At 39.8% G+C, this 25,946-nt stretch overlaps 1 protein-coding gene across 1 annotated transcript in view; it reads right to left on the bottom strand.

The window, feature by feature from the left end:
• The window catches only part of CACNA2D3 (calcium voltage-gated channel auxiliary subunit alpha2delta 3), a 778,957-nt gene that overhangs the window by 463,376 nt on the left and 289,635 nt on the right, over window positions 1-25,946 (bottom strand). The window contains exon 5 of the mRNA XM_072941510.1: window positions 1,446-1,608. Coding sequence (XP_072797611.1) covers window positions 1,446-1,608 — 163 coding nt within the window. The remainder of the gene's footprint in view (window positions 1-1,445; window positions 1,609-25,946) is intronic.

Genomic DNA, 25,946 nt, shown 5'->3' with positions numbered 1-25,946 from the left:
GAAAAGAAAAAAGACTGTTTGGGGCTGGTTTGAATTAGGTAGAATGAAGACAAGAATTTTCCTGCAGTTACCTCTTCTGTTCCCTGGGCAGCTACTCACTGCCTAGGGGACCTTAGTCCACAACCCAGAGCTTGGCTGGGTCACCGAGTCTGAGCAGGGGTAGTAGACAGACCCCACGAGGACTGCTGAGGATGACTTTAAATAAAATCGTCTACCTCCATGGTTCAAGCAGTCTGACTGAGGATTCTGCTTAGCAAGCCTCGCAGCCTTGTGTGATCAATGGCAGCGCTGGTCCCCTCTATGTGCTGCCACCATAAAAAGGTACAATTACACCTTTACAGCTCAAAGTGCAATTAAATCTGTATAATGATGCTAATGTTTCAAGCAACTTTGAAGCAGCTGCCATATTTTAAAAGATCATTCTGAAATGTTTTATGTCTTGGAATTGTTCTATAAAAATCTTAACTTTTCATCTTCAATTGAGAATGTATTTAATGCTGACAGGATGGCTTTCTTGCAGCCACACTGCACAAAAGCGGGTTTCTTCAGCCTATAGGATCCCTCTGTCCCACTGGACAAAGCTGAGCTCAGCCCTCTAAATCTTGGGCTCTTAGGAAGTTGCTCCCTGAGAAAGAGTCCAAGGAGAAGAGTAGGTCACAGGATACAGTCCAATCCAGAGCCTGCTAGGGGTGACTCAGTCTGATATCACTTTCTCTAAGAGAGAGAGAGAGGTATCCAGCCACAAAGGACAAACATGAGAAGAACATTTCAGAAATGGTGAGTTGAAAGTTCTTTAATCACTGACCAAGCTCTTTAAACAATGACCTAGAACAATTCAGAGATGCAATTTATATTCACGCTATTTCCTGATAATAACAATGACAGCCTGAAAACAGGGAACCCCATTAAAGTCCACGCTGCTTTGCACTCTAAGACCACAAACCTCAAACTCCAGAAACCTCAAATACCATTACAAGGAATGAAGGAAGAAGAGAGGAGGACCAGTAAACTAGAACCTGTAAGTCCAAAGCCACTATCCGCTTTTGTAGATAAAATGTTTTCTTGGAACACAGTCAATTTACATATTATCTGTTGATTTATGTGCTATTTATGGTCATTTTTGTGCCAGAACAGCCAAGCTGAGTAGTTGCAACAGAGACTGTATGGCCCACAAAGCCTAAAATATTTACTATCTGGCCTTTTACAGAAAATTTTCCGACACCTGGACTACACGTTAGCAGGTCTGATGCAAACTCCAGCCGGGAAATCATGTCCAGAGTTTCCAGGCAGAATGGGCACAAACTTCACCTATTCAGCTGGTACTTGACACACCCTGCTTGTAATTGTGTTTTTCAAGAAAAGCATAATATCCCAAACCAGCCAGCCCTGCCCCTCACATCCCAGCCTCTTCACCCTTTAAAAGAAGCAGCAGCAGTGAGTCTTACCTTTATTGTACATGTTCGTTGGCACCTGGACGTCACTCAGACTGATGTTCACAGGCAGATTATTAAAATGATCATTTGGGGCTAAGATGAATTCCTTCCCCAGCTCCAAAAAATTCCCATCTTTGTCCCTTTCATTTATCAGCACGGCATTGAAGTATTCATACTGAAAGAGAAAGTCAAAAAACATTACAGATGGCTTAGGGAAGAAGGCTGTGAACTCAGACAGACCCGGGTATGGCCACGGGCCTTTCCCTACACTTGTGAATCCTGTTCAAGCCACGTATGCTCTTTCTTTCACACCGTCTACAGCTGCTTTTGCACAGGTGTGATAGCTCTATATAAATATTCCCAAGGTCATTAAGCAGTCTTGGGAAACAAATTTAAGAAGCCATGTAGCATTTCCTTACATGAATATAGAGAAAACTGTCCAAGAAACATTTTAATTCTTTAAAGTTTGAAGACAGACCCTGCCCTTACGCAGCCACATTTAAGTAGAAGGAGATTGGAAATCAACTAAAATAACAAGTAAATATATAATGCGTCAGACAGTCATTCTTGTTCTAAGTGCTTTTCATGTGGTAACTTACTCAATTCTCCTAAAACTCTATATAGTAGGTTTTATGAGTATTCTCACTTCACAAATGAGAAGACTGAAGCAGAGATAATTTATGCATGCTGTCAAAGATTCCATCACTGATAAGCAGAACCAGAATTTAAACACAGCTGTCTATTTCCAGAGTCTGCGCTCTTATCTGCTCTGCAATGGAATCACAAGATGGCAGTTGGCAGGTGTGGTTGGAATTATCAGATCAGGAATTTAAAACAACTGTAATTAATATACCAAGGGCACTAACAGAGAAAGCAGAAAATGGGTAAGAACAGACAGATAAGCACAGAGACAAATATTCTAAGAATTAAAAGGAAATGCTAGATATCAAAAACACAATGACAGAAATGAAGAATGTCTTTGATGACTCTTCAGCAGACTGGACATAACTGAGGAAATAACCTGTGAGCCAGAAGATGTCAGCAGAAACTCCCCAAACTGAAAAGCAAATAAAAAAAGGGGTAGGGGGACAGAATATTCAAAAACCGTCGGACAATTACAAAAAGTGTAAAGATGTATAACAAGAACACCAGAGCAGAATAAAGATAAAAAGGAACAGAAGAAATATTTGAAGTAAAAATAGCTGAGAATTTTCCAAAATTAATGACAAACAACAAACCACAGATCCAAGAAGCTCAGAGAACACTAAGCACATGAATATTAAACAGACACACACACACACACACACACACACACACACACACACACACACACACACTAGGCATGTCATATTCAAACTGCAAGAAATCAAAGACAAAAAAAAAATCCTGAAGGAAACCAAAAAGGGAAAATACCCTTACCTACAGAGGGACAAGGACAAGAATTATATCAAACTTCTGTTCAGAAACCATGCAAGCAAGAAGACAATGACATGAAATACTTCATGTTCAAAGAAAAGGCACACAAACCTAGAATTCTGTACCTAGCAAAATTATTCTGCATAAGTAAAGAAAAATAAACTCCTTTCAAGACAAACAAAATTAAAGGAATTTGCCTTGCAAAAAAAAAAAAGTTGACAGTTCTTTAAAGAGAAGGAAAAGCATATAGGTCAGAAACTGATCTTGATAAGGAAAGCAGGTATAACTGAAGATAAAATAAAATATTTCATTTTCTTATTATTTACTGACCTGACAGATAATAGTTTGATCAAAAAAATTATAGCAACAAATTGCTGGATGATTACAGTTTATGGATAAATGAAATGAATGACCGCAGTGTTATAAGGGACAAAAGGAGGGATTGTGAATACTCTGTTATAAGGTATCTGTACTATCCATGAAGTGGTACAAGGTTATTCAAAAGTGGACTTGAATTACTTATAAATGTATATTGCAAACTATAAAATACACAATAAAACAATTTTAAAAAGAAGTATAAATACATGCTAAGAAAGGAGAAAATACTGTCATATAATATGCTCAATTAAAACAAGAGAAGGCAGAAAAAGAGTAGAAAACTGAAGAAAAACAAAGAAAAAAGAAACAAAGAACAAGGGCAATGAATAGAAAATAGTTACAAACATGGTACATACTAATCTAACTGTATCAATGATCATTTTAAATATGAATGGCCTAAATACATTAAAAGATAGACTGTCATAGTGGATACAAAAACAAGAACCAACTATGTGTTGTATACAAGAAACCCACCTTAAGTACAAAAAAAAGATCAATTAAAAGTAAAGGGATTTTATACACACACACACACACACACACGAAAAACAAACAAAAAAGTAAAGGGAAAGAGAAAGATATATCATGCTAAATTAATCAAAAAGAGCCAGAGTAGCCATATTAATTTCAGCAAAGCAGACTTCAGAGCAAGGAAAATTATCAGGGAAAAAGACTGACATCACATAATGATAAAGGAGTCAGTTCTCTAAGAAGACACAGCAATTTTTAATGTAAATGCAACTAACAACAGAATATTAAAGTATGTGATGGAAGAGCTGATAGAACTACAAGGAGAAATAGATAATACACTATTATAGTTGAAGACTTCACTACCCCTTTATCAGTAATCAACAAATTCATCGGACAGAAAACTGGTAAGGATATATAGTTTGAACTGAACAGCACATCAACTGGATCTGACAATAGATTACTTCACCCAACAACAGCAGAATATACATTTTTCTCAAGTTCACATGGAACAATCACTAAGACAGGCCACATTCTGGGCCATAAAAAACACTTTAACAAATTTTCAAAAAATAGAAATCACATAAAATATGCTCTCAGACCACAATGGAATTAAACTAGAAATCAATAACAGAAAGGTAACTGGACAAATCCCAAAATATTTGGAGATTAAACAATATATTTCTAACTAACACATGGGTCAAAGAATAAGTCTCAAGAAAAATTTTTAAATAAATTGAATGAAAAAACAACTTATTTGCAGACAACATGATTTTCTATGTGGAAAACCCTAAAGAATCCACATAATCTACTATAACTAATGAGTTCAGCAAGGTCATAGGATACAAGATCAATATACAGAAATCAATTATATTTCAATGTACTAACAGAACAATTGGAAGAATAATAGCATTTGCAACAGCATACAAAGCCTGAAATACTTAGGTATAAATTTTTAAAAACATGTGCAATACTTGTATGCTAAAAACTACAAAATATTGCTATGAGAAATTAAAGCCTTAAGTAAATAGAAATACCTTCCTTAAGGATTGGAAAACTCAGTATTAATATGTTAATTCTTCCCAAGTGATCTAAAACTTCAATGAAATCTCAATCAAAACCTCCACAGCCTATTTGTAGGAACTGCAGGGTTAATTTTAAATTTTATACAGAAATGAAAAAGATCTACAATATCGAAAAAAATTTTGAAAAAGAAGAAAAAAGTCCAACAGCTCACATTTCCTGATCTTAAGTCTTACTCCAAACTTAATCAAAATGGTGTGGTACTGGCATTAAAGTAGAACAAGAGATCAGTGGGATATCATGCACTTTGACTATCTCGCGGGAGGGGTGTTATACACAGTATTGCTCAAATATAGCTGACAGAATAGTTTCCTTTTCAGAATCTACCATGGGGGCTACTTGACAAGTGCTCATGTGATTGTTTTACTAATGCAACTACCCCATGAGACTAGTTCCACAACTGCAGGAATTATGTCCATCTTTTCTCAGCCCCTAGCACTTGCTGGTCGACTAACTGATCATATGACCAACATCTGAATCCATGTGGTTACCCAGGTCTCTCACCAGAGCTGCATTCCACCAGATGCAGTCTTCATAGTCAACTCTTCAAGGCCATGTGGCAGCAGGGAACACTCTCAGCAGGTTATGAAGATCATGTTGTAGGCAGTATCTCCTACGGCCTGGGGAAGGGAAGCTGTAGGAGACTGAGGCCATATTGCTGCATGGCCTCTCTCAGCAATTCAGACAGAAGACTGTGTGTCCAGAGTAATGGGGTAAAGGTTGACTCCAGAAATGGCTGGACTTGCTGGTCTGTGCTAATCATCTTAAGATGAAGGATACAAAGCAGGAGCTATGTGATACCTCCATGACCTTGCAGCTTCCCAAAGGGCTACCTGGGCATCCCCCTGCTAGTGGAGTCTTCAATGCCACTGTCACAGAACATGTCAGTGTTCAGTTCTGATAGAGGTGCCACCAGGGAAAAGAATTCATTCTTCCACCCCTCCACTAAGTGTAGAATCCAACAGTTCAGGTCTTCTCATTGATTGAGCTAGACTCCTGTTACCACATAGAGTCAAGCTTCAGATTCAACAGAAAATATCCCTAAATAGCAAAAAGGCTGCAGTCTGTGTGCCCTCTCCAATTGGTTGGTGGTGACTGCCTATAAATATGTGTTAAGACGGCTTCTCAGGCAGTATCTCAATCCAAAGAATAAATGTACGTTCCCCTTTTAATGGTGGCCCAGCCTCTCCTACACCATCCACATCCTTGAGAACTCATCACTCCCTGGTTTAGCTGTTGGCAAACTGTTTCTGTAAAGAGCCAGACAGTACATATTTTAGGTTTTGCAGGCCAGGCAGTTTTCTGCCACAACATTTAATTCTGTTGTTTTAGCAAAACTAGCCAATACATAAACAAATGGGTGTGGCTGTCTTCTAATAAAACTTTATTTACAAAAAAATGGCAGCTGGCAAGAAATGGCCTGCCCTAGTTCCCTCTTTAACTCTTCCCAGGTGAGAGGCACCTAATCTCATAAATCACAATGTCGTAAGGCAGTGCTTCTTAACTCAGGCTGCAGAGCTTTTCAACATCCAGATGCCCAAGCCAAACCTCAGAACAATTAAATCCAAATCCCAAAGCGGTATTTTTTCAGCCTCTCCCCTCCCAAGTGATTCCAATGTACAGCCCAGGCCAAGACGCACTGTTTCCAAGGGTGATTTCCACTTCCCCTTCCTGCTGGGTAAGCTGCATAACAGAACTGCAAGGCCCCACCAGGGAGGGACTGCTTCATGGGCGGGAAGTATCTGCTCCAAACATTTTGGCTTTAATGAAATCCTGCCTGTAAAGTTCTCTAATTGTTTCCTATGTGTGTGTGCTGTGGAACCAACCAACTGTGAACTCCCCAAGGAGTTGGGCCTGTGCTTCTCTGCTCACCTACTCACTAAGGAACCCAAGAACAACTGCAACTTGGAAAATTCAGCCCATGGTTTGGACCCAGAACACAAGGTCAGCAAAGCCAGCACCCACTCAGTAAGCAACTGGATTGGTGAGGTTCTCCAGAGAAGCAGAATGGGGAGGAAGGGAGAAAGAGAAAGAGGGGAAGAAAGATATGGGGGGGTGGTTACTGATTATTGATTAAAGGAATTGGCTCATTTGATTGTGAGGACTGGGAAACCCAAAATCTGTAGGGTAAGCTGACAGGTTGAAAATTCAGGTAAGAGTTGACATTGCAGTCTTGAGTCCAAATTCTGTGGGGAAGGCCAGGCAGGCTGGAAACTCAGAAAGGTTTTTCATGCTGCAGTCTCAAGACAGAATTGCTTCTTCCTCAGGGAATTTGTCTCTGCTCTTAAGGCCTTCAGCTGATTGGATGAGGCACCCCCTCATTACAGAGGATGATCTGCTTTACTAAAAGTCTATTGCTTTCAAGTATTAATCACATCTAAAAAGGTAACTTCTTGGCATCATAGAAACTGGTGTTTGACCAAACAAACAACTGGGCACCATACCCTAGTCACGCTGACAAATAAAACTGACCATCACAGGACTAACCCATCTCAATGGACTGTCACCTACCAGTTGAGCTCCTGCTTCTAATCCCCTGCTATCCATCCAGGCAGCATCCAAAGTGATGGTTTAGAAACATGAGTGGGACTGTGTCATTCTCCAGTGGTTTCCTGCCACCCACAAAATAAGCTTTTCCCTAGGCTTTGAAAAGCTCTGTGGTCTGGCTATGGCCCACCTTGCCCAGCTGCTCTCCTCCACTGACCAGCCTCTCACCCAACTCTAGACTTACTGCCCTCTTGCTACTATTTGAACAACAAGCTTGTTTCCACTTTGTCCCAGTCTCCAACCCTTCAAGGCAGGCTGGACCAGTGCCCTAGGACTGCCTGAGGAGGTCACTCCCTCAGTTTTTATAATACACTCTGCTGTTGGCCTAAGCTAACTTCGGTGGGTTTCTGTTACTTGCAAGCATTGAGAACTAACTAGTACACTCATCACATCCTGATGGTGAAGGACCCCCAGGAACTTCTCAGGAAGACTTGCCCTCAGCACCTAAGGCCCCACATGGGCGCATGCCTATACTGTGTGTGAGTCCTTGTCCTTGTACATCCCCACCTGGCCCTATTACTGGCTTCAGTCTCTACCAATCCAGTCCTGTCGGCCCAATCATCACTCATCTTTCTCTCCCTGACCTTTATGTGCCTCAATTTCCTTACCTATAAAGTGAAGCAACTATGAACTCTTCACCAGCTGCATATTAAACTCCCCTCACAAGGTCCGGCACAGGTAAGAACTCAATAAAGGGCAGCCGTGGTTAAGGGCTCAATCCCAGCTACAAGGCCCAGGGCCCTCCCATTCCCCTGAAGCCTTTCTCCTTCCCTGTTACACTGGTGCCTCTGATCTCCTCTCCTCTTATGAAATCAGGGGGTTCTTTGGCCCTTTCTGTCATGATATTTGCTCCCCCTGGGAATTCTTAGAGGGTTTGTTTTGGATGGTGAGCCACCTAAGACAAGCAGGCAGCCTTGCATCCGTGGATTTCAGGAGCATTTGTCCTTCCCAGAGACACCTTACCTTTCTCATCTCCAAGTACCTGGCACCAAGCACTTTGCCTGGAAGTCCTTAGTCAAATGTAGATGAATGAATGGATACATCACTCCTTGTCTGTACCACTTAGGGAGACATTTTCATGTTTCACCACCAGCTGGGAAGAGCCTTCCCACTCCCTGCCCAGAAGTTAGTTCCAAGCCAGGGGAGGAATCTTTGGGCCTCCTGATTCCCCTCCCTCTGCCTGAATATCACCCTGCACAGGGTCCATTCATTAAGCAAGAAACTAGCCAGTATAGCAAAGAGGAGGAGGGGCTTTTGAGTTCAATGCACAGGGTAGAAACTACTTGCTTCCTAAGGCACCCTCACATCTCTGTGACTCAGTTTCTTTAACTGTGAAAAGGAAATGGAGACACCTACCTCTTTAGGTCTGAGGCCTGAATGGAATAAATGTACAAAAGCAATGCACACAGAGCCCAGAGCAGGCTCTTAATATGTTTTGGTTCTTTCCTCTTGTCTTTAGCATCTTCCCCTTCCCTACTCTGGGATGATGGCCAGATTTTTACAACTTAGATTAAAAAATAAAAATTAGTAGCAATATTAGTTCCAAATGAGCCAAGCGAATACCAAAGCCCCAGTGCACGTGTATCCTGTGGGGAAGTGATATATATTGCTACTCATCCATGCCCCTCTCTAAACATCTAGTGCTGTCTGGTTACTACTTAGTAATCTCATTTTCTCCTCATATGTGAAAATTGATTTTTTAATGATCTGTTCCAGAATATTTCTAGGTATTAATGTTATATTAACTCATTTATAATTCCCCAAGTATCACAGTTCCTTTAAAAAACCAGACAATGAATATCCCTCTCCGAGCCATTTTGAATCTCTGGCCTCTGAGAATATTCAAAAACAAGTATTAAAGTCCTACTTAACAAGCTACGTATGCAGGCCTTGGCTGGCAGCTCCCTACAGGTTTGGCTGGCTACTGGCATTTCATTTTAAGGGCCTTGGAGTGGAGAATTTAATTCCAGCATGCTGGGTTCAAATCCCAGCTCTGCTGCTTAACCTTAATCTCTCAGTTACTTCATCCATAAAATAGGATCACAACCACCCTCATAATAGTGAAATCATCATGAGGAATACATAAAAGGTTGGGGAAAAAAAAGCACCCAGTTCAGTGCCTGACTCAACAGTATTAGGTTGAATTGTACAAAGTTGCCCATTTTGTAGGTCAAAAATTGTTGTATATTTGTAATTTCATATGGCTCTAACAAGGTTTTGACAAATAGTAATTGTCACTACTGAGGTAAAACTGGCTGGCAGACAGACAGCAGAGGGAAAAGACAAGTGAGAACACCATCATCTCCTACTCACCAGAGAGGTCTTCTTCAGTATCTACTTCGCCCATCCACCTCAACATAGGACCACCTCATCTCTGTTCCCTCCACCCAGACAGTCTCTATTAGTCCCTCCATTGCTCTATGATTCTCAGTCCACGTGCCTCTACCCATGCTGTTCCCTCTGACCAGAATATTTTCTTCAGCTGTCACCTACAGAATCCTCATTCCACCCAATTATCACATCCTCAGGGCAGCCGCCTCTGACCTTTCCGACTGGGGACAGCCCTATCAGGCACTCTTGAAGTCTCATGGGACCCTGTTAAAGAGCACTTACTGTGAGGGTCATCACATTTATCTGAGTGATTATTTGGTTGATACAGTCTCTACTCTACAGTGTGACATATTATGTTTGCAGGGACCACAGCTGTTTCTTCTTGTGCCACTGTAATCCCAGCACCTTTTATAATACCTGGCACACAACAGGTACTCAGTAAAGATTAATGAAGGAAAATGAAAGGATGAATATCTCACCATAGCAGAGCCTGGCACTGGTCCCCAAGACATCGCAGGAACTAGATGGGCTGAGCAGCCAACAGTGAGCCAAGGTCTGGCCTAGAGAGAAAGGTCTGTGGGCCCAGGCTCCTCTGTGGGTTATCTGGCTGACTGCTCAGTACAACACTAGGATAGGGAGCCTCTCAAGGCATCTGGGGACCTCTCTGTGGTTCCCAAACATATGGACACCTTGTCCTGGCTGGGCCTTCTATCATTTTTTTTCATTCATCAAATGATTTCTGAAGGCCTTCTATGTGCTTCTTCTAGCCTTGCCACTCAACCTACCCACCAACAACCAAAATGTTTATTTAGAAATTAAATAAAGCTGTCATTACTCTGCTTAAGCAATGGCTTCCCACTGGCACAGAATAAAACCCAAGGCTATGCTTGATCTAGTTCTTTCCTGCTTCTCCAACTCAATCAGACACACTGCCATCTCTGGATCTTCACAAAGACCAAGGTTATTTCCATCTCAAGGTCTCTGTATTTATTGTTCATTCCGCCCACAATGTTTTTCCCTTGAGACCTTTGCATTGGTGGCTTCAGGTCCAAGCATAAATGCCAGCTTTACCACAAGGCCTGCCCTAAACACCCCTAGCTACATCTTTCCCAATTACTGTCAAGCCCAGTGCAACAGAACTTTGTGCAATGAGTCATCTTCTATGTTTACACTCTCTAATGTAGTAGCCACCAGCCACTTATGGTTATTGAGCACATGAAATGTCAGCAGTAGGACTTAAGAACTAACTTTTTTATTTGATTTCATTTTAATAAAAAAAATTTAATTTAACTTTAAATAGCCACACATTACCATTCTGTATAACACCAGGCCCAAAACCCTGCTGTATTTCCTTTTTTGTACTCAATACCTGCGCTCTTTATTTGTTCATAAATTTATGTCCATCTTCCCCATTAGAAAGTTAAGCTTCATGTAAGACAGGGACTTTTTCTGTCTTGTTCATAGCTAGAATCCCAGTGCCTTTAACAGGGCCTGGCTGTTGGGAGACACACAAATGTGCTTTGAATAGGCAAGCTTGTATCAAAAATAGGTGTTGATACAATTACCCTCAAAACATCTATCCAAGAGCAGGAGTTTTCACCCCAGCATTTTTACCCCAAGCAATTGTGAAATGTGTCACACTTGTTACTGCTAATTCTAGAAGTACTCACATTTGCAAAGGTCTGTCTTTTCTTTTTTTTTTTTTTTAAGGTCTGTCTTTTCTAATTAGTTAGAGTAGATTTAAGGTTATCTGAATAATAAGCTCATGCCCAATCATCTGTATCCAGATTGACTTTCTTGAGTGGGAGGGAGAGGAAGTGACTAACAGCTGGAAAAGAAAAATTGCATATGGTAGTCTGTCACACATATGAGCATCATCTGTCACTTCTACTCAAGAGAAAAATGGCAAATAATGTTGAATAAGCTTGCTTTGGTCTGCTCAGCATCCCTTCTCCCCTGTTTTGGTAACAGAACCCAATTCTCCCATACAGGGGAAGATGTCAATCAAGGTGGCCCTGTCAGTCACACTCCAGCATGTGACCCAGGATGGCCAATCAGAGTTCTTTCCAGACAATGTTGTGAATGTTAGGAGATGGAGGTTCCTGCACTTTCGATCATGTGTCACAAGTTACTGCTTTGGGCTGCCAATGGCCATCTTGCCCCAAACACAGAGATCACTCTTCTGAGAACAAAACCACATGGAAACAAACAGAGCCAAGAGCTGACAAGAAAGAATAAAGTTTGATCAAATGATTCTGGTCAAATCCTTAACTCTAGTCATGCTTAAGGACAGAGTCACACCTATGAATGCCCAGGTAGTAAGTCAAAAAGCCCCTCTTTGTATTTGATTCTAATTTGACTTGGGTTGCTAAAGTACTGACCAAGAGTTCAGATATACTGCCATCAACACTTGCAATAAGATTGGCTTCCCTGAACCTCAGTTTTCTTCACATGTGAAAGAGGGACAAAAACTTCTACTCCTGTCAGTTATTTTATTAGAATGATGAAATTTATCCTAACATATAGAAGTGCTTGATGGAATTCAAAGGACTGAATTTAGCCAGGCCTCAGGACAGGCCTAGAATCACAATCAAGAAGCCATCAGGCTCCTGGGCCAAGTTCCCGCATGCCTTCTTTCTGCTCTTCTCTGGGTGTTTGCACCCACTTCCTCTCTACAGACTGGCTTTCTTGCCCCACACTGGTTCATAGGGCAAAGAGAAATACTCATAGCTTTTCCATGTTTACACCTTTATATTCAGAGATTAACTCAAAGTAAATTGAAATTTTTAATCTAATTCCCAAATCCTAGGAGAGGGACTCTAATTGGTCCACCATGCGTCAGAAGACCACTCACGGTCCAATTAACAATAATGGGTTAGGTGGGGTGATGTGGTCAAGCTGTACAAATATGGTTCTTTGACGCCCACCATCATGAATGAAGGGCCTATAGAGCATTTTTATAAGGATTTACAGAGCTAACATACTGTGCATGAAATCATCAGTAAGAAAGAGTTGATGGTTACATGGCTCACACTCAAGAACTATGAGTCTGAACGTGTGGACTCTAGGTCTAAACCAGAAAGCCAGCTTACAAGACTAGTCATCCTATAATGAGCTCCTTTAGTGTCTAATAACTAGATTTCCTTGGTTCAAGTTAAAAAATCCACCTGTGAATTTGAATCCATAAACAAGTACCAAAATGTGAAAGAACAAGACTCAACTGAGATACTTGGGTTTTAGAGCATAATGCTTTATACACAATATCCCCTGACACTAAGGCAAATCCATATTTGGGGTGCTACACATTAGTAGTATTAAACTATATTTAAAATAATCTACCTAAGTTGTTCTTCAAAGGAACTCTCATAGTTTCCAATAGTCTAAAATAAAGTTTCTTCACAAAGCCCAATATAAGTAAGAAATAAGTCACCCTCTAGTTTCTACATGATAATAACTTTGCCATTCCCACTTGGAAGAGTTAGGAAGCAATTAAAAGATAGACATGGAACTTGGATCCATTATCATCATTATTGCAGCAGTCTAGTTGTTCTGATGATTTACTTCTGCATTTCTCACAGGATGCTAATTGAGGAAAAGACATAAAGACCACAGCAAACACCACACAAAAGATGACAGCCATCTCTAGTTACCAAGGAAACAAATTATATTAATGTCTTTTCCATCACTACCTTGCATCTTAAACTCAGAACTGCTTCTTTGATAAAGAAAAAACATGTGATAACTGAACAAGTATCATTATCAGTATTGTGCCTACTGTGCAGTGCTAGATTTCCCAAAGGTTAACTTAGTATATGCTTGGAGTGGGGAATTTCATGATGGGGGATGGGATGGAGAATGGAATGGAGAAGAAATACGAGCTTTTCTAGATATATGAAAAATACCTACAACTTTGTAAAATCTAGAAAAATGGTGTTTCATTTTCAACACAGTAAGTTTTGTGTCATTTCATAAACTGCCAGTGTTACTTGAAGCTATATCAATAGTGATGTGCCCACGGACAGTTCCATTTCCTTGCTTAGGACCTCTTGAGGCCTTATTCAAACTCTCCTTCCCATCTCACCCCATGAGACACCACAGCTTAGCATGATTAAGTAATTGTTTGAAGGTTCTAGATCTAGGAGGTGGCAGAATCTACACTGAAAAACCGATGTGACCAACTCCAACACACCTACTCCATTTTTGGATGTTCTGGGCTGCTTCCCAGAATTACAACTTCACAAGACACAAGTCCTCTATTACAGAATACTTATATAAAGCATCTTCCTGCATTTAGTGAGTGTTCTGAATATGTTTGAGTGAACTGAACTATTATCTGAATCATAATAATCTACAGAAATGAGATGTCATAAGTCAAGAAAACAAAAACTAGAAATTAAATACAATGACATTCCATACGGATTCTGCACCAACTACTCAGGAATAAGATGGAAGATTGTGAGACTCATCTTTTTCTCACTCAACTTTCCTTGTTTATTTGTGTTACTGTTTTGACTTCATATGACAATAAATAAGTGGGATAAAGAATTTAATATCAAAATAAAAAATAATACAAGACGGTAAATCCATTTAGTGCCCAACACATCGTTTGAGATAATGCTCTGGACAAAATGGATAAACTCTTCTGTGCTGACAATACAGACAGGGAATTGCTCTGTGGCAAGAGAAAACAACTTCAATTTCTTCTTGTCAATGGAGGTTAACCTTCTATGTAACCTTAACAAGGTCCTTTCCCACCATGTACACCGTGAAGGGTCTGCAAGACTTCACCTAATCAACTGTAAGATGCTATTTGCTTTAGAGGCCTTTAAGATAAGAAAACAGAATTTTTTAGGCTCCGTGTGTCAGGACTTTGAAAAAAAAATCATGTGGCATAGCAGAGATATCTAGACTTAAATCAGCAACAAACTCTTACTGCTGGCAACCATGTAAATATATACACACATACACACAAACAAAAACCCTTTTAAGGTTAGTATTCTTAATTTTCAATGCCTCTTCTACCAATTTAAAATAGTAATAGCATTCTCTGAATGCTAGGCTTTTCAACAGGATTCATCATTCATTCATTCATCTATTCTCTTGATTAATATTTGCCAGGCACCTGTCAGGTGTTAGGGTGAGTAGTGCTCACTGAGTATCCGATGTAATCTCCTACATTTCTTACATCCCTTGTAGTTGGTGTGGGGCAAGTAACTAGTTTGACCAATGGGCTGTGAGCTAATGTGATATGTATCACTTTCTATCTAAAGTATTTGAAAGGGGGCTATGAGTACCCCACACTCTCTTTCCCCTTGTAGTAATTCCAGTAATTTTCATATTTCACATGACAAAATAAAGATGTCCAAGTCCCTAAGTCACCCATTGTAAGAGAAATGCCCAGGAAAGCTCCTGGATCCACAATGGCATTTATATAGGCAAGAAATAAGCTATGTGATAATTCCCTAAGGTTTCAGGTTTGTTTGTTATACTGACTAATGCAGTTGGGCACTGAACTAGGCATGTATAAAGAAGAGAAATAATATAAATCCCTGCCCTAATTTATTCAAATTAAAGAAAATTGAAAATAAACATATAAATTATGGGTATTAGTCTTTTATAAAAATACTTTCTTAGATTAGTTTAAACCACCTCAATTCACATTCAGCTCTCCCTGCTCACTAGTAATGAAGGCATTCTATTTGGTTGAAAGCCTTCCATTAGTTTAAAAGCTCCAATTGTTGAACCATCAACGTCTATAATAGTGCAATAAAGGACAGAATAACTAAGTGTTATGTAAGCGGAAGCTATAGCGATATTAACATTCATGAGTTTACCCACCACAGTTCCATTCATAATCAATTTAGAAATACAAACGCAATAATAAAGATTTCAACTTATAAAGAAGCCAAATGCTTCCCGTTTCCCCTTCCCACTCTACCCCTAAAGGACAACTAAGTCTGGATTATCAGTTTCTTCTGTGACATCACAATTCTGCTCTAATTATTATGGGAAGAAATACTATTAGAGGGTTACCAAATACAGAAAATGCAATTTGTTAGGAGTTGGAATTGTAACTTACATACTATTGATATAAATTTCTCCCATGTTATCCTTAAAAGGGAAAATATGTTTATCTGCCAATGCAACCCAAAGAAACATAAATAACTGACTGTTCAAAAGGAAAAACTCATTTTAGAAATCCCCATGTGTATATTTTAGCATCACATAATGAAAATTTTGTATAAACTAATAGAGGCAATATGATAACGTGCTGTAAGTATGTCTGCACCCATAAAGATCCACTTATATAAACTAACACAGACATTGCTTAACCCCTCAAAGTGTAACTTCCCTCTCCTCAGAAAGCTACACATTAATTCAAATTTATTCACTTCATAAGGTCTAGGCAAATGGAATTCAGATAAACTCACCTAGTGATAAAGTCGCCTGTAGTCAGGGGTGGAATAAAATGAGAATGTTTATTACCTTTTCAACCACTCTGGAGAATGAATGCCGTGTACAATTTTTGGAAAAAGATGTAAAGGCTGGGCTTGCGAGAACAAATCACTGTGAAAGAACTGAGCACAATTACCAATCATTTCACATGCTCAGGCTGTTTTGACGTCTTTGATCTACCCCCAGAGAAGCCACAGAAGCCAGGTCACCAAGAAGCCACCCCAAATTCCAGGGCCAGTGTGAAATATTAGCCCCAGGTTTTCCAGAGGTTGGTAATAGAGATCACACCACTTAACCATCTGCTTGAGGTTTCCGAGAAATCCTGCAAGCATCCTAGGAACACGCTGAAAACACAACTCCACTTTGGCTGTGCATCTGAAACACCAGAAGGAAGTGAAAATTTGCAGGAAGCTAAGAATTGCCCCAAAGCTTTAGAAGACAAAATACACATGTGGCGTCTTATCAAACATCCTTCCTGTTTTCTACTCCAGGGCAGGCTGGCCAGAGGCCACCCTTTCATGTTTGACCTCTATAGTCCCTTCCTAGAAGCAGTGGCAGAAGTGCTGTCCATCTCAGGGAACCTGGATTCCAGGAGGCCATCATGAAACGAGCATCTCCAGACCTTGCTCGTTCTCCCCAACAGAGCCACAGAGAGGATCAGACAGTGTCCCAGGACCCGGGGACCCCTGTGGTCATCACAGAGAGAAATGATCTCAGGCCTATGACTCAGAAGTCTTGGATTTTCTTCTCAGAATTGTTTTTTCACCTGAACAAGACTTCAACTTTCAGAGCCTCTGTCAACAAGGCATTTCCACCTGATGGCCCAAGGGCTCCCCAACCAGCTTCCATGCACTCAAGATTCTAGAGGTTGTTCCAAGGCTTTTCAGTCATTTAACACCATCCATTACACTTGTACAGAAGTATAAGTCCATGTTTTCCACCAAAAGGGCTCCACGTAGAGAAGAAATTAAAATAGACCTGGAAATTAGGAGGCATCCCATGTAGACCAGCCACAATCATTAAATTACTGAAAGTTCCATGTTCAGGCTTAAATTTTCGACCCACATTTTATATTCTATAACTCATGTATTTGCAACCCTGCTTTTATTGTTTTTTCTTATTGTAAGACCCTCCCCCCCATTTCAGTAACTGGAACATGTATTTACTACTACCCAGGAACTGAAAACAACACTGGTGGTGGGTCAAGGCAGTAAAGTAGATTAAGAAAGCATAATGAGGGGATCCAAGGAGTAAGAACACTTTTTTGATTGTGAGATGCAGGCTCAGCAAATCTATATGGCCCTATATCAAGCAACAATCTCAGCAAAAGCATTTTATTTTCAAAGCCCTAAGAAGAGGCATGATGAGAAATTTTTTAAAAATACATGTTCAGAGTCAGAAATTCTCAGTGTGATTGTTTCAGGAGGAGCCCTTTTAATACAACTTTAGGATTTAGGAGGAAGTTTTAAGCCCTATTATAGGCTCTACTTGTGTGAATCTGTGCAGGCATGCAAAGTTTGGGAATGGACAGTTTCCTATGATTTTTGGATTCTGACAATTGAGAGGGGGAAAAACTTCTCCTGGATTTTTACAGAATTAATCACAACAGGGTAAGACAGCATGCTAAGCAGGGACGGGTTTCTCAACTTCCGAAGATGGTATGATATTCAACTGAATAAATTAACTAAAAAATTTGGTTAACGGCTGCCCAGTGAGCATATATTACTATAAGATCTTAAAATACATCATTCAATCACTTGCTTTTAAGTGTTTGGTCACATATTTTATAACACTGTTTAAACAATTTCTTCTTTTAGTGAAATTATTTGGTAAAATAATGTCTCCAAATGACAGTTCTATGGCTGAAGGACACGTGGAGTAATCGGAAGCCTTTTCTGCTTTTGAGTTATGACATCTCTGAGAATGGAGGGAGGAAAGGTGGGAGCCACCACACAGCTGCAGACTTTGCCAGTTTCAAGAAACAATCCAAAATGGGGAAAATATGGGAGAACTGAGGCAGGTTCCAGAAGTTTCCCAAACTTGTCTTTTTTGTGCCATGATCAGTTTTTGCTATACAATATCACTTGTTAGGTTCATTAATTAATAATTTGTATTTTGCTTTTATTTTAAATTTTAAATATACTTCTTATAAAAGGTAACTATATATAACTACTATAACTAAGAAAACATATCACATACTATGGGTTAGAAAGGACCATAAAAATATAATCAAAAATAAGCAAAGGTATTAAATTCTAGCTAACTATAGCTGCTTGCTCTCTCTTGGTTAAAAACTGAGCTAATCAGGAATTAGAAGGATGCTGAACATATATTAATACTAAATGGAGACTTCCTTCCTGAGGTTGTCAGAGGGATTAATTGAAAAAGGAATAACTCTACCACTGTTGGGCCAATGTCCCTCCCCATGAAAAGTCCCACCCAAATTCCTCTCAGGTACCAGTCCTTAAGTGATCATGAACAAGAGGGCACGCTATGGGGAAGACCACTCTATGTTATGGGACCGAGGAGCCATAGAGGAGTTTTAACCTCAGAAAGGATCAGAGCTGAAGTCCAAAAATCTCTAGGGACTATGTGGAGGTGAGATTGGAAGAAAGACAGCTAGAAGACCAGCCAGGAGACTGAGGCAGAAATCCAGCCAAGAGATAATGATGACTTAAAAGGCAGAGAAATCTAGTATCAAGGATAAGAGGTATTGTCTTAGTTCATTTGGGCTGCTGTAACAAAATACCTTTTATAAGACTGAGTGATCTATAAACAAAAGAAGTTTATTTCTCACAGTTCTGAAGTCTAGGAAGTATAAGGTCAAGGCACCCGCAGATTCAGTGTCTGATGAGAGCCCACTTCCTAGATGACTCTCTTTGCTGTAACCTCACATGGTGGAAGGGACAAGTGAGCTCTCTGGGGTCTCTTTTATGAAGGCATTAATTCCATTCAGATAACTCCACCCTCATGACCTTATCACCTCCCAAAGGCCCCACCTCCATATACCATCACATTGAGAATTAGGCTTCAATATATGAGTTTGAGGTGGTCACAAACATTCAGTTTGTTTCAGAGATTGTTACTGTTGTTGTTGCTGTTATTGTTGTTATTATCTCTATTTTGCAGATGAGGACCCAAGAGTTTGAGAGATGAGGCAAAGACTTGCCCAAAGTCTGACAACAATTTGCCCAAGTCTTGTTCAAGCTACAACTTGAAGCCTAGTATGGCTAACTCTATAACTATTACTCCTCAATCACTGATCTCTCTCTCCTTCACCTCTTCCTTCTCCCCTTCCACAAGCCCACGTGGGTTCAGGCAGAACTGGTGTATTTCCAAGCCTCCTCCCAGGCTTACAGTTCATAGCACAGAAGGGAGCCCACGGGGGTTGTCAGCCCACAGAGTTGATGCCTCTTGCCGGTCCCAGTTGATTAGGCTCACATGCAGATGTCATCTGGTGCTTTGTTTTGAACTCATTTTCCTGGAGACAGATCAACTGAGGCAGTGGCCTATATCCTTTCACCAGCCAGGATTCCTGTTGTTATTCATTTGATATGGGAAAAAATCCCACCCTGGACCTCTCAATCTAAGAAAACAGACAAAGAAATATTTGCTTTTCAAGATAAAAGCTATGTAAGGTGGATTTTTACTACTGAGAACTTCATGATGCTTCCAGCAAACAGGCTATAAGCCACAGTATGGCAAAATCCATTAGGACTCTGAACTTTTTAGATGATCCTGTTTCTTGACCCAAAGATAACACCACAAAGTGATAAAGCAGACCTTTCAACACTGGATTGCCTATAAAATACCATGCAAACATCCTAAACTTCTCAAGGGCACCCACTTTTTTAGTTATAATTATAGTGTTGGGCAACTAATGGAACTCAACACGGTTCAGAGATCACAATATTATAATGAAGTGGGTCACCTTTTACAACTATTTTATATTAATTGTACTATGCTTCTTCTTTTAAACTTTCCACATGTTTAAATCCATTTTTTAAAGCAACTTTGTTGCCCAGGACCTCAAAAGAAATAAACACTATATATGAATAATACTTGTAATGTTACTAAGCAGTGCCAACCATTGAGGGGAAAGAGTTAGCCCAGATCAGCAAATTTCTCTTCCTTCCAAAAATAAAAAAGGCAACAACATCAACATAATTACTGGTTGTTGTTTTTTTTCTCTCTGTTAGATTCTGGTTTTCTTATTTACAACAACGGGCAGTTTAACCAGAGTAAAACTGATAGTTTATTGAAGGAATCCTGACAATTAGCAGACTAAAACTCAATTAATTTAATACTTTATTTAAAAATTTCTTCCTATTCTCCCCTTGATTCAATACCAAAAAATTAATAGTAATAAGTATGCACAATGCCTACTATGGTAATCAGAATTCTAAAGATGGCCCCATCCAAAATTCCTGTCCCCTGATTATTCAATCAAACATAAATCTGGGGGTATTTTGCAAATGGAATTGAAGTCTCAAGTCAGTTAACCTTAAAACATGAGATGTGGGCCTGATTCAGACAGGCAAGCTCTTTAAAAGCAGAGGGTTTTTCTGGCTATTAGCAGAAGAGGAAGTCAGACAGATTCAAAGCACAAGAAGGATTCAGCAGACCCTTGAGGGCTTTGAAAAAGGAGGGGCCACGTATAAGGGCTAAAGAGCAGCTTCTAGGAGCTGGGAGTAGCCCCTATGGACAGACAGCTAGGCAGTGGGGACCACAGTCCTACAACCACATGGAATTGAATTCTGCTAACAATTTGAATAACCTGGGAAATGGTTTCTTCCCAGGACCTCCAGAGAAGAACCCAGCCCAGCCAGCACCTTGATTTCAATCTCGTGAGTCCCAGAAAACTGGCCAAAGCCTACCCAGACCTCTGACCTACAGAACTCTAAGGTAGTAAATTGATATTGTGAGATAGTAAATTGAAATGCTAATTTGTGACAATTTATTATGCAGCAATAGGAGAGTAAAGCACCTACCAAATGCATGGCTCTATGCTAGAGGGTTCCAAGATGAAGTGTTCACACTTTGATGTGGTCAGTAACTGAGCAGTTTTCCTTCTAGAACATGAATTAAGAGCCTCTCTTCCTTCTACAAGTCCAAGGAGCTGTGTGACATAAAATCCTTTAGTGAAGTGTCATGAGAAAGACCAAAAGCAAACGGACAACAGGAAAGGGCTCATTTAAATAACAAGTAGCAGACTGAAATCCCTCTAGAACTCTACAGATTGAAGGATGACAAAGTGTGCTGAAAGAGTGGATGTTCATTGAACAACCAGGCTTAGTCAGGCACTGGGCTAAGATATTAACCTTACAAAGATATTTTGAGGATTAAATGAAAACAAATAAAACTGTATAAGTAATAAGAGTAAGAACTCTTGAGTCTAATTGGCTTAAATAATAGAAAAATATATTATGTGATATAACAAGACAGACCAAGCTGGTTCAGAAATAATGACTCTGAAGACCCAGATTCTTTCTGTCTCTCCACTCCACCAAACTGTGTTGCTTTTGTTCACCAGTTGGTAGCAAGATGGCTACAGCTGCTTTGGTCTTTGCATTCAGAAATTATGTTGTCCAGAGGAAGAACATTAAGATCAAGAGAAAATTCTCCCAGAAGCCTCCTAGTAGATGTCCCCTCAAATTTCACTGACCAAAGTCTGACCTCATGCCCAAGCCTGGACAAATCATGTGCAAAGGAAATAAGGAAAGGATAAGCTTCTCCCAAAGAGAAGAAACCCCTGGAAATGCATACAGGGATTCTTGGATAACGGGTAGATTTCTGAACCAAATTTGGGTTCCATTAGAATGAAAGAGAGAGATAAGAATGCTGGATGGGCAACCAAGAGTAAGTATCTCATGTAGAAACTCTGGGTCTGGCATAAAATACATACTCAAATGTTGGCTGTAATGTTTATTATTTATGCCTTATCTCACTTAGTCCTCACAATGATTCTAAAGGAGATTTATTTTTACTATTGTTAAAAATATTAAAGATAAATAAACCAAGGCTCAAAGTGATGGAGTTACCCTTTCAAGGAAACACTCCTAATATGTAACAGAATCAGAATTCAGATCCAGGTCTAACTAATGGTAATTGATTCAGAAAAAAATGTTTGCTCTGCTGGAAAACTATAGCTCCAAAAGTCAAGTGTAAATTTTTCCAGCCTCTTTCAATCAGGCTGGGTAACTATGACATAAATCTGAATGAAAATTAGGACTACTTAGTGGGGACAGGACACTCGTGAGAACCCATGCCACATATCCAGTCTCATCAGGTGAAAAGAGTACTAAAACAGACTGAAAGAGGAAAAGTCAACCTTCGTGGGCACAGATCACTTCCAAGTGGAACACTAGAGCTTCCTTAGACTGCTGCCTTGATTTCACCTTGCCTTTGTAAAATAGGAGATGCAAAGTCTTTAGTATCAGATGTTTTTCTCCCACCATCAATGTTTCAGTGTTTCTTCAATGCCTTATTATAGCTTAAACTACAGATTGAAGCAAAAGGATTCTTTTCTTTAAAATGCTTGTGTCTGAGAGAGAAAGAGAAAGAGAAATAATGTGCTGGATTTTCTCTTCATTATCAGGTTCTACCAAGATAGAAGATTTCCATTTTTTGTTGTTTGGATTAAAAGAGATGCATTCTTACAACATTCTTGGTTTTGATGTTTGTTTAGTATAGGTTTTTAAATAAATAATCTCCAGAGACAGGATCGCACATATGTCTCCTTGTGATGGCATGCTGTAACAGACAGGAATGCTGCACCTGTAAGTGACAGGAAAAAAAAGAAGAAGGAGAAGAACAAGTCCAACTGGTTTAAGCAAAGAATAAGAATGCTCAGGTAACTGAGGAGTCCAGAAATTTATCTGACCCCGAGGCACAGCTGGATATGACAGAGACTCAAACAATGTCATCTGGATTCTGTCTTTCTCTTGTCTGTCGTCTCTACTTTCTGCTATGCGAGGCTTTCTGTTTCAGTCAGGCTTTCTCTACTGAGCGGCAGATGGCTTCTTACAGCCCTGGCTGAAATCTTTGCTGTAGAAGACAGTATGCCTTCCCTGGTAGCTCCAGCAAAGTCCCAGGGTTGGGCTCTGATTGGTTTTAACAGGGTTGTGTATTCATCCTTGAACCAATCACTGTGGCCAGAAAAATACCACACTTTCATTGACCAAACACAGATCAAAGCATGTAAATCCTGTGGGCTGAGCTGGGGACCATTATGTCCCCAAGGAAGATCTGAGGTATATTATTCAAAGAAGAAGGAATGGGGGATGGGCAGGCAAACCACTCTCAATAGGAGAACTTCCTTCTTACAGAGTTAATCCACTCCTTATCATATCACTGCCAGCCTGGATGGTAACCCAAAATGTCATCTACCAAGCATGAAGCCATACATATCAAATGAGTAAAAGACACAAGACAAAGAGGTTTTATATTAAAATTCCCTATACACCAACCCATTAGGAGTAGTGTGAGGGATATTTTTATTCTACTCTTATCAAATTGAACTTTGAAGAGTTGTCATTTTTCGTAAGTTAAAAACTATCAAACATCAGCAATTTCATATGGTTCATCCTAAAATGAGGAATGGATTCTGCCTAATTTCACCAAGCCCTTCCATATTAATAAAAGCTAATGTCTACTGAGAATTGTGCCAGACCTTTAACTCTAGCCCTATAAATACTTAAATGAATTATCTTTAAAAAAAAAAAAACCTATGCAAAGCTATATTAGAAAACAGATCAGCAGTTAACAGGGTGAGGGACTAGGATGAGGAGATTGACTATTAAAGGGTACAAGAGAACTTCTGAGGGTGCAGGAAATGTTCTATACAATGATAATGGCAGTCATTACACAACTGAATGAACTTGTCAAAACTCATCAAATTGTGCACTTAAAATTGGTGGATGTAATTTATACTTCACCAAAACTGACTCTCCAAAAAATCAAATTAAAGAAAAAACACCTTATGATGTCATGTTTTACTGACAAAGAAACTAAAGCTATCATATATAACTATTTAGCGAATATCAGCGGAGGGTGTGTAATGAAAGTCATAGCAAAGTCAGAGCTGAAGGGCCCTTAGAGACCTGAGAGTTCAGCCCCTTAGCGTACTGACTGAGATGGACATGTATCTGTGTTAGCATGACTGGCAGGTACTCCCCTACTGGTAATGACAGACAGATTTCCGTGATCTCAGCCCTCGTGGCATAGGAAGCACTGACTGCAGCTCTGGATCCAAGAGAGAACTGAGGCATAAACCCCCAGCAAAGTCCATCTCTCCAGTATGCAGGTCAGGTACTTAAAGGCCTAAAACTTTTGTGCAAGTATTATGATAAGAGATGTCCTTTTCTCTGGGATATAAGTGGTTGGGGACCCAGTGGAGACAAATCCAGCATAATTTACCTGAGAGTGAAGACAAAACAGAGGAATAAGGAATTGAGAAGGAGCAAGAGGGCCAAGGTCCTGATGACATTGTTTGAATCCTTGGATGAGGCCATGCCTGAAATCTGAAGTAGCCACGACTATGTATCAGTTATGAGAGCCAAACAGACTCATTTTGCCTAAACCCGTTTGATTTGTGTTTTCTGTCATTTGCAGACAAAGAGTCCTGTTTGTATAAATGTGGAAACTGAAAATTCTCAGAAGGATAGTGTTGTGAGTTGTACTATGTTCCCCCAAAAAGGTATGTTGAAGTTCTTACTCCAGGTACCTGTGAATATGGCCTTATTTGAAAATAGGGTCTTTGCAGACGTAATGATATAAGATGAGGTCATGCTGGATAAGGGTGGGCCCTAAATCCAACATGACTTGTGTCCTTACAAAAAGAAGAGAGGACACAGAGACGTGGACTAACACAGAAGAAAAATGGCCATGAGAAAACAGAGGATGAAATTGGAATAATGCAGCTGCAAGCCAAAGGATGCCAAGAATTGCTAGCAACCAGCAGAAGCTAGAAAAAGCCAGGAAGAACTCTTCCCTAGAGCCTTCAGAGGGAGTATAGCCTTGCCAACATCTTGATTAAAAACTTCTAGCCCCCAGAACCATGAGATGATAAGTTCCTATTGTTTTAAGCAACCAGTTTGTAGTACTTTGTTATGGCAGCCCCAGGAAACTAACACAGATCTGGTACTGGGAAGAAGGGTACAGTTGCAACAATACCTAAAACTGTGGAAGTGGCTTTGGAATTGGGTAATAGGTTGAGGGTGGAAGAATTCAAGGCACATGATAGAAAAAGCCTAGATTTCCTTGAGATGACTGTTGGTGGAAACATGAAAGGCACTTCTGGTGAGTGGGTTCAGGAAAAAAAAGAGAAAATTATAGAAAAAGCTCCTATCATCTTAAAGAATACATATATCATCATCAACAGAATGTTGCTAGAAATAGGAATGTTAAACGTACTACTGATGAAGCCCTTTTAAAAGGAAATTATGAACATGTTATGGATACTGGAGAAAAGGTGATCTTTGTTATAAAGCAGCAAAAAACTTGGCTGAGCTATCTTCTACCACTGAGTGGAAAGTAGAATTTGGAAATGATGAATTTGGATATTTAGCTAAGGAGACTTCAAAGCAAAGTGTGGAGGATGCGACCTTGGTTTCTCCTTGCTGCTAAAAGTAAAATTCAAGAGGAAAGAGATAAAATGGGAACAGAATTGTTAAACAAAAAGGAAATAGTATTTGGTGATTTGGGAAATTTTTAAGCTGTCCAGATAACAAAATCTGAGAAAGCAGGCTCTGGAGAGAACACCAAGAGTGTGGCTGGACAAACTAGTTTGGAGAGATTAGGCAAAAGTATGACTCTTGGATCCAATCAACCATCTAA

This window comes from Vicugna pacos, chromosome 17 (assembly GCF_048564905.1).
Source record: "Vicugna pacos chromosome 17, VicPac4, whole genome shotgun sequence".
Taxonomy (NCBI): Eukaryota; Metazoa; Chordata; class Mammalia; order Artiodactyla; family Camelidae; genus Vicugna; species Vicugna pacos.
This window is presented reverse-complemented; position numbering and strand designations above follow the sequence as displayed.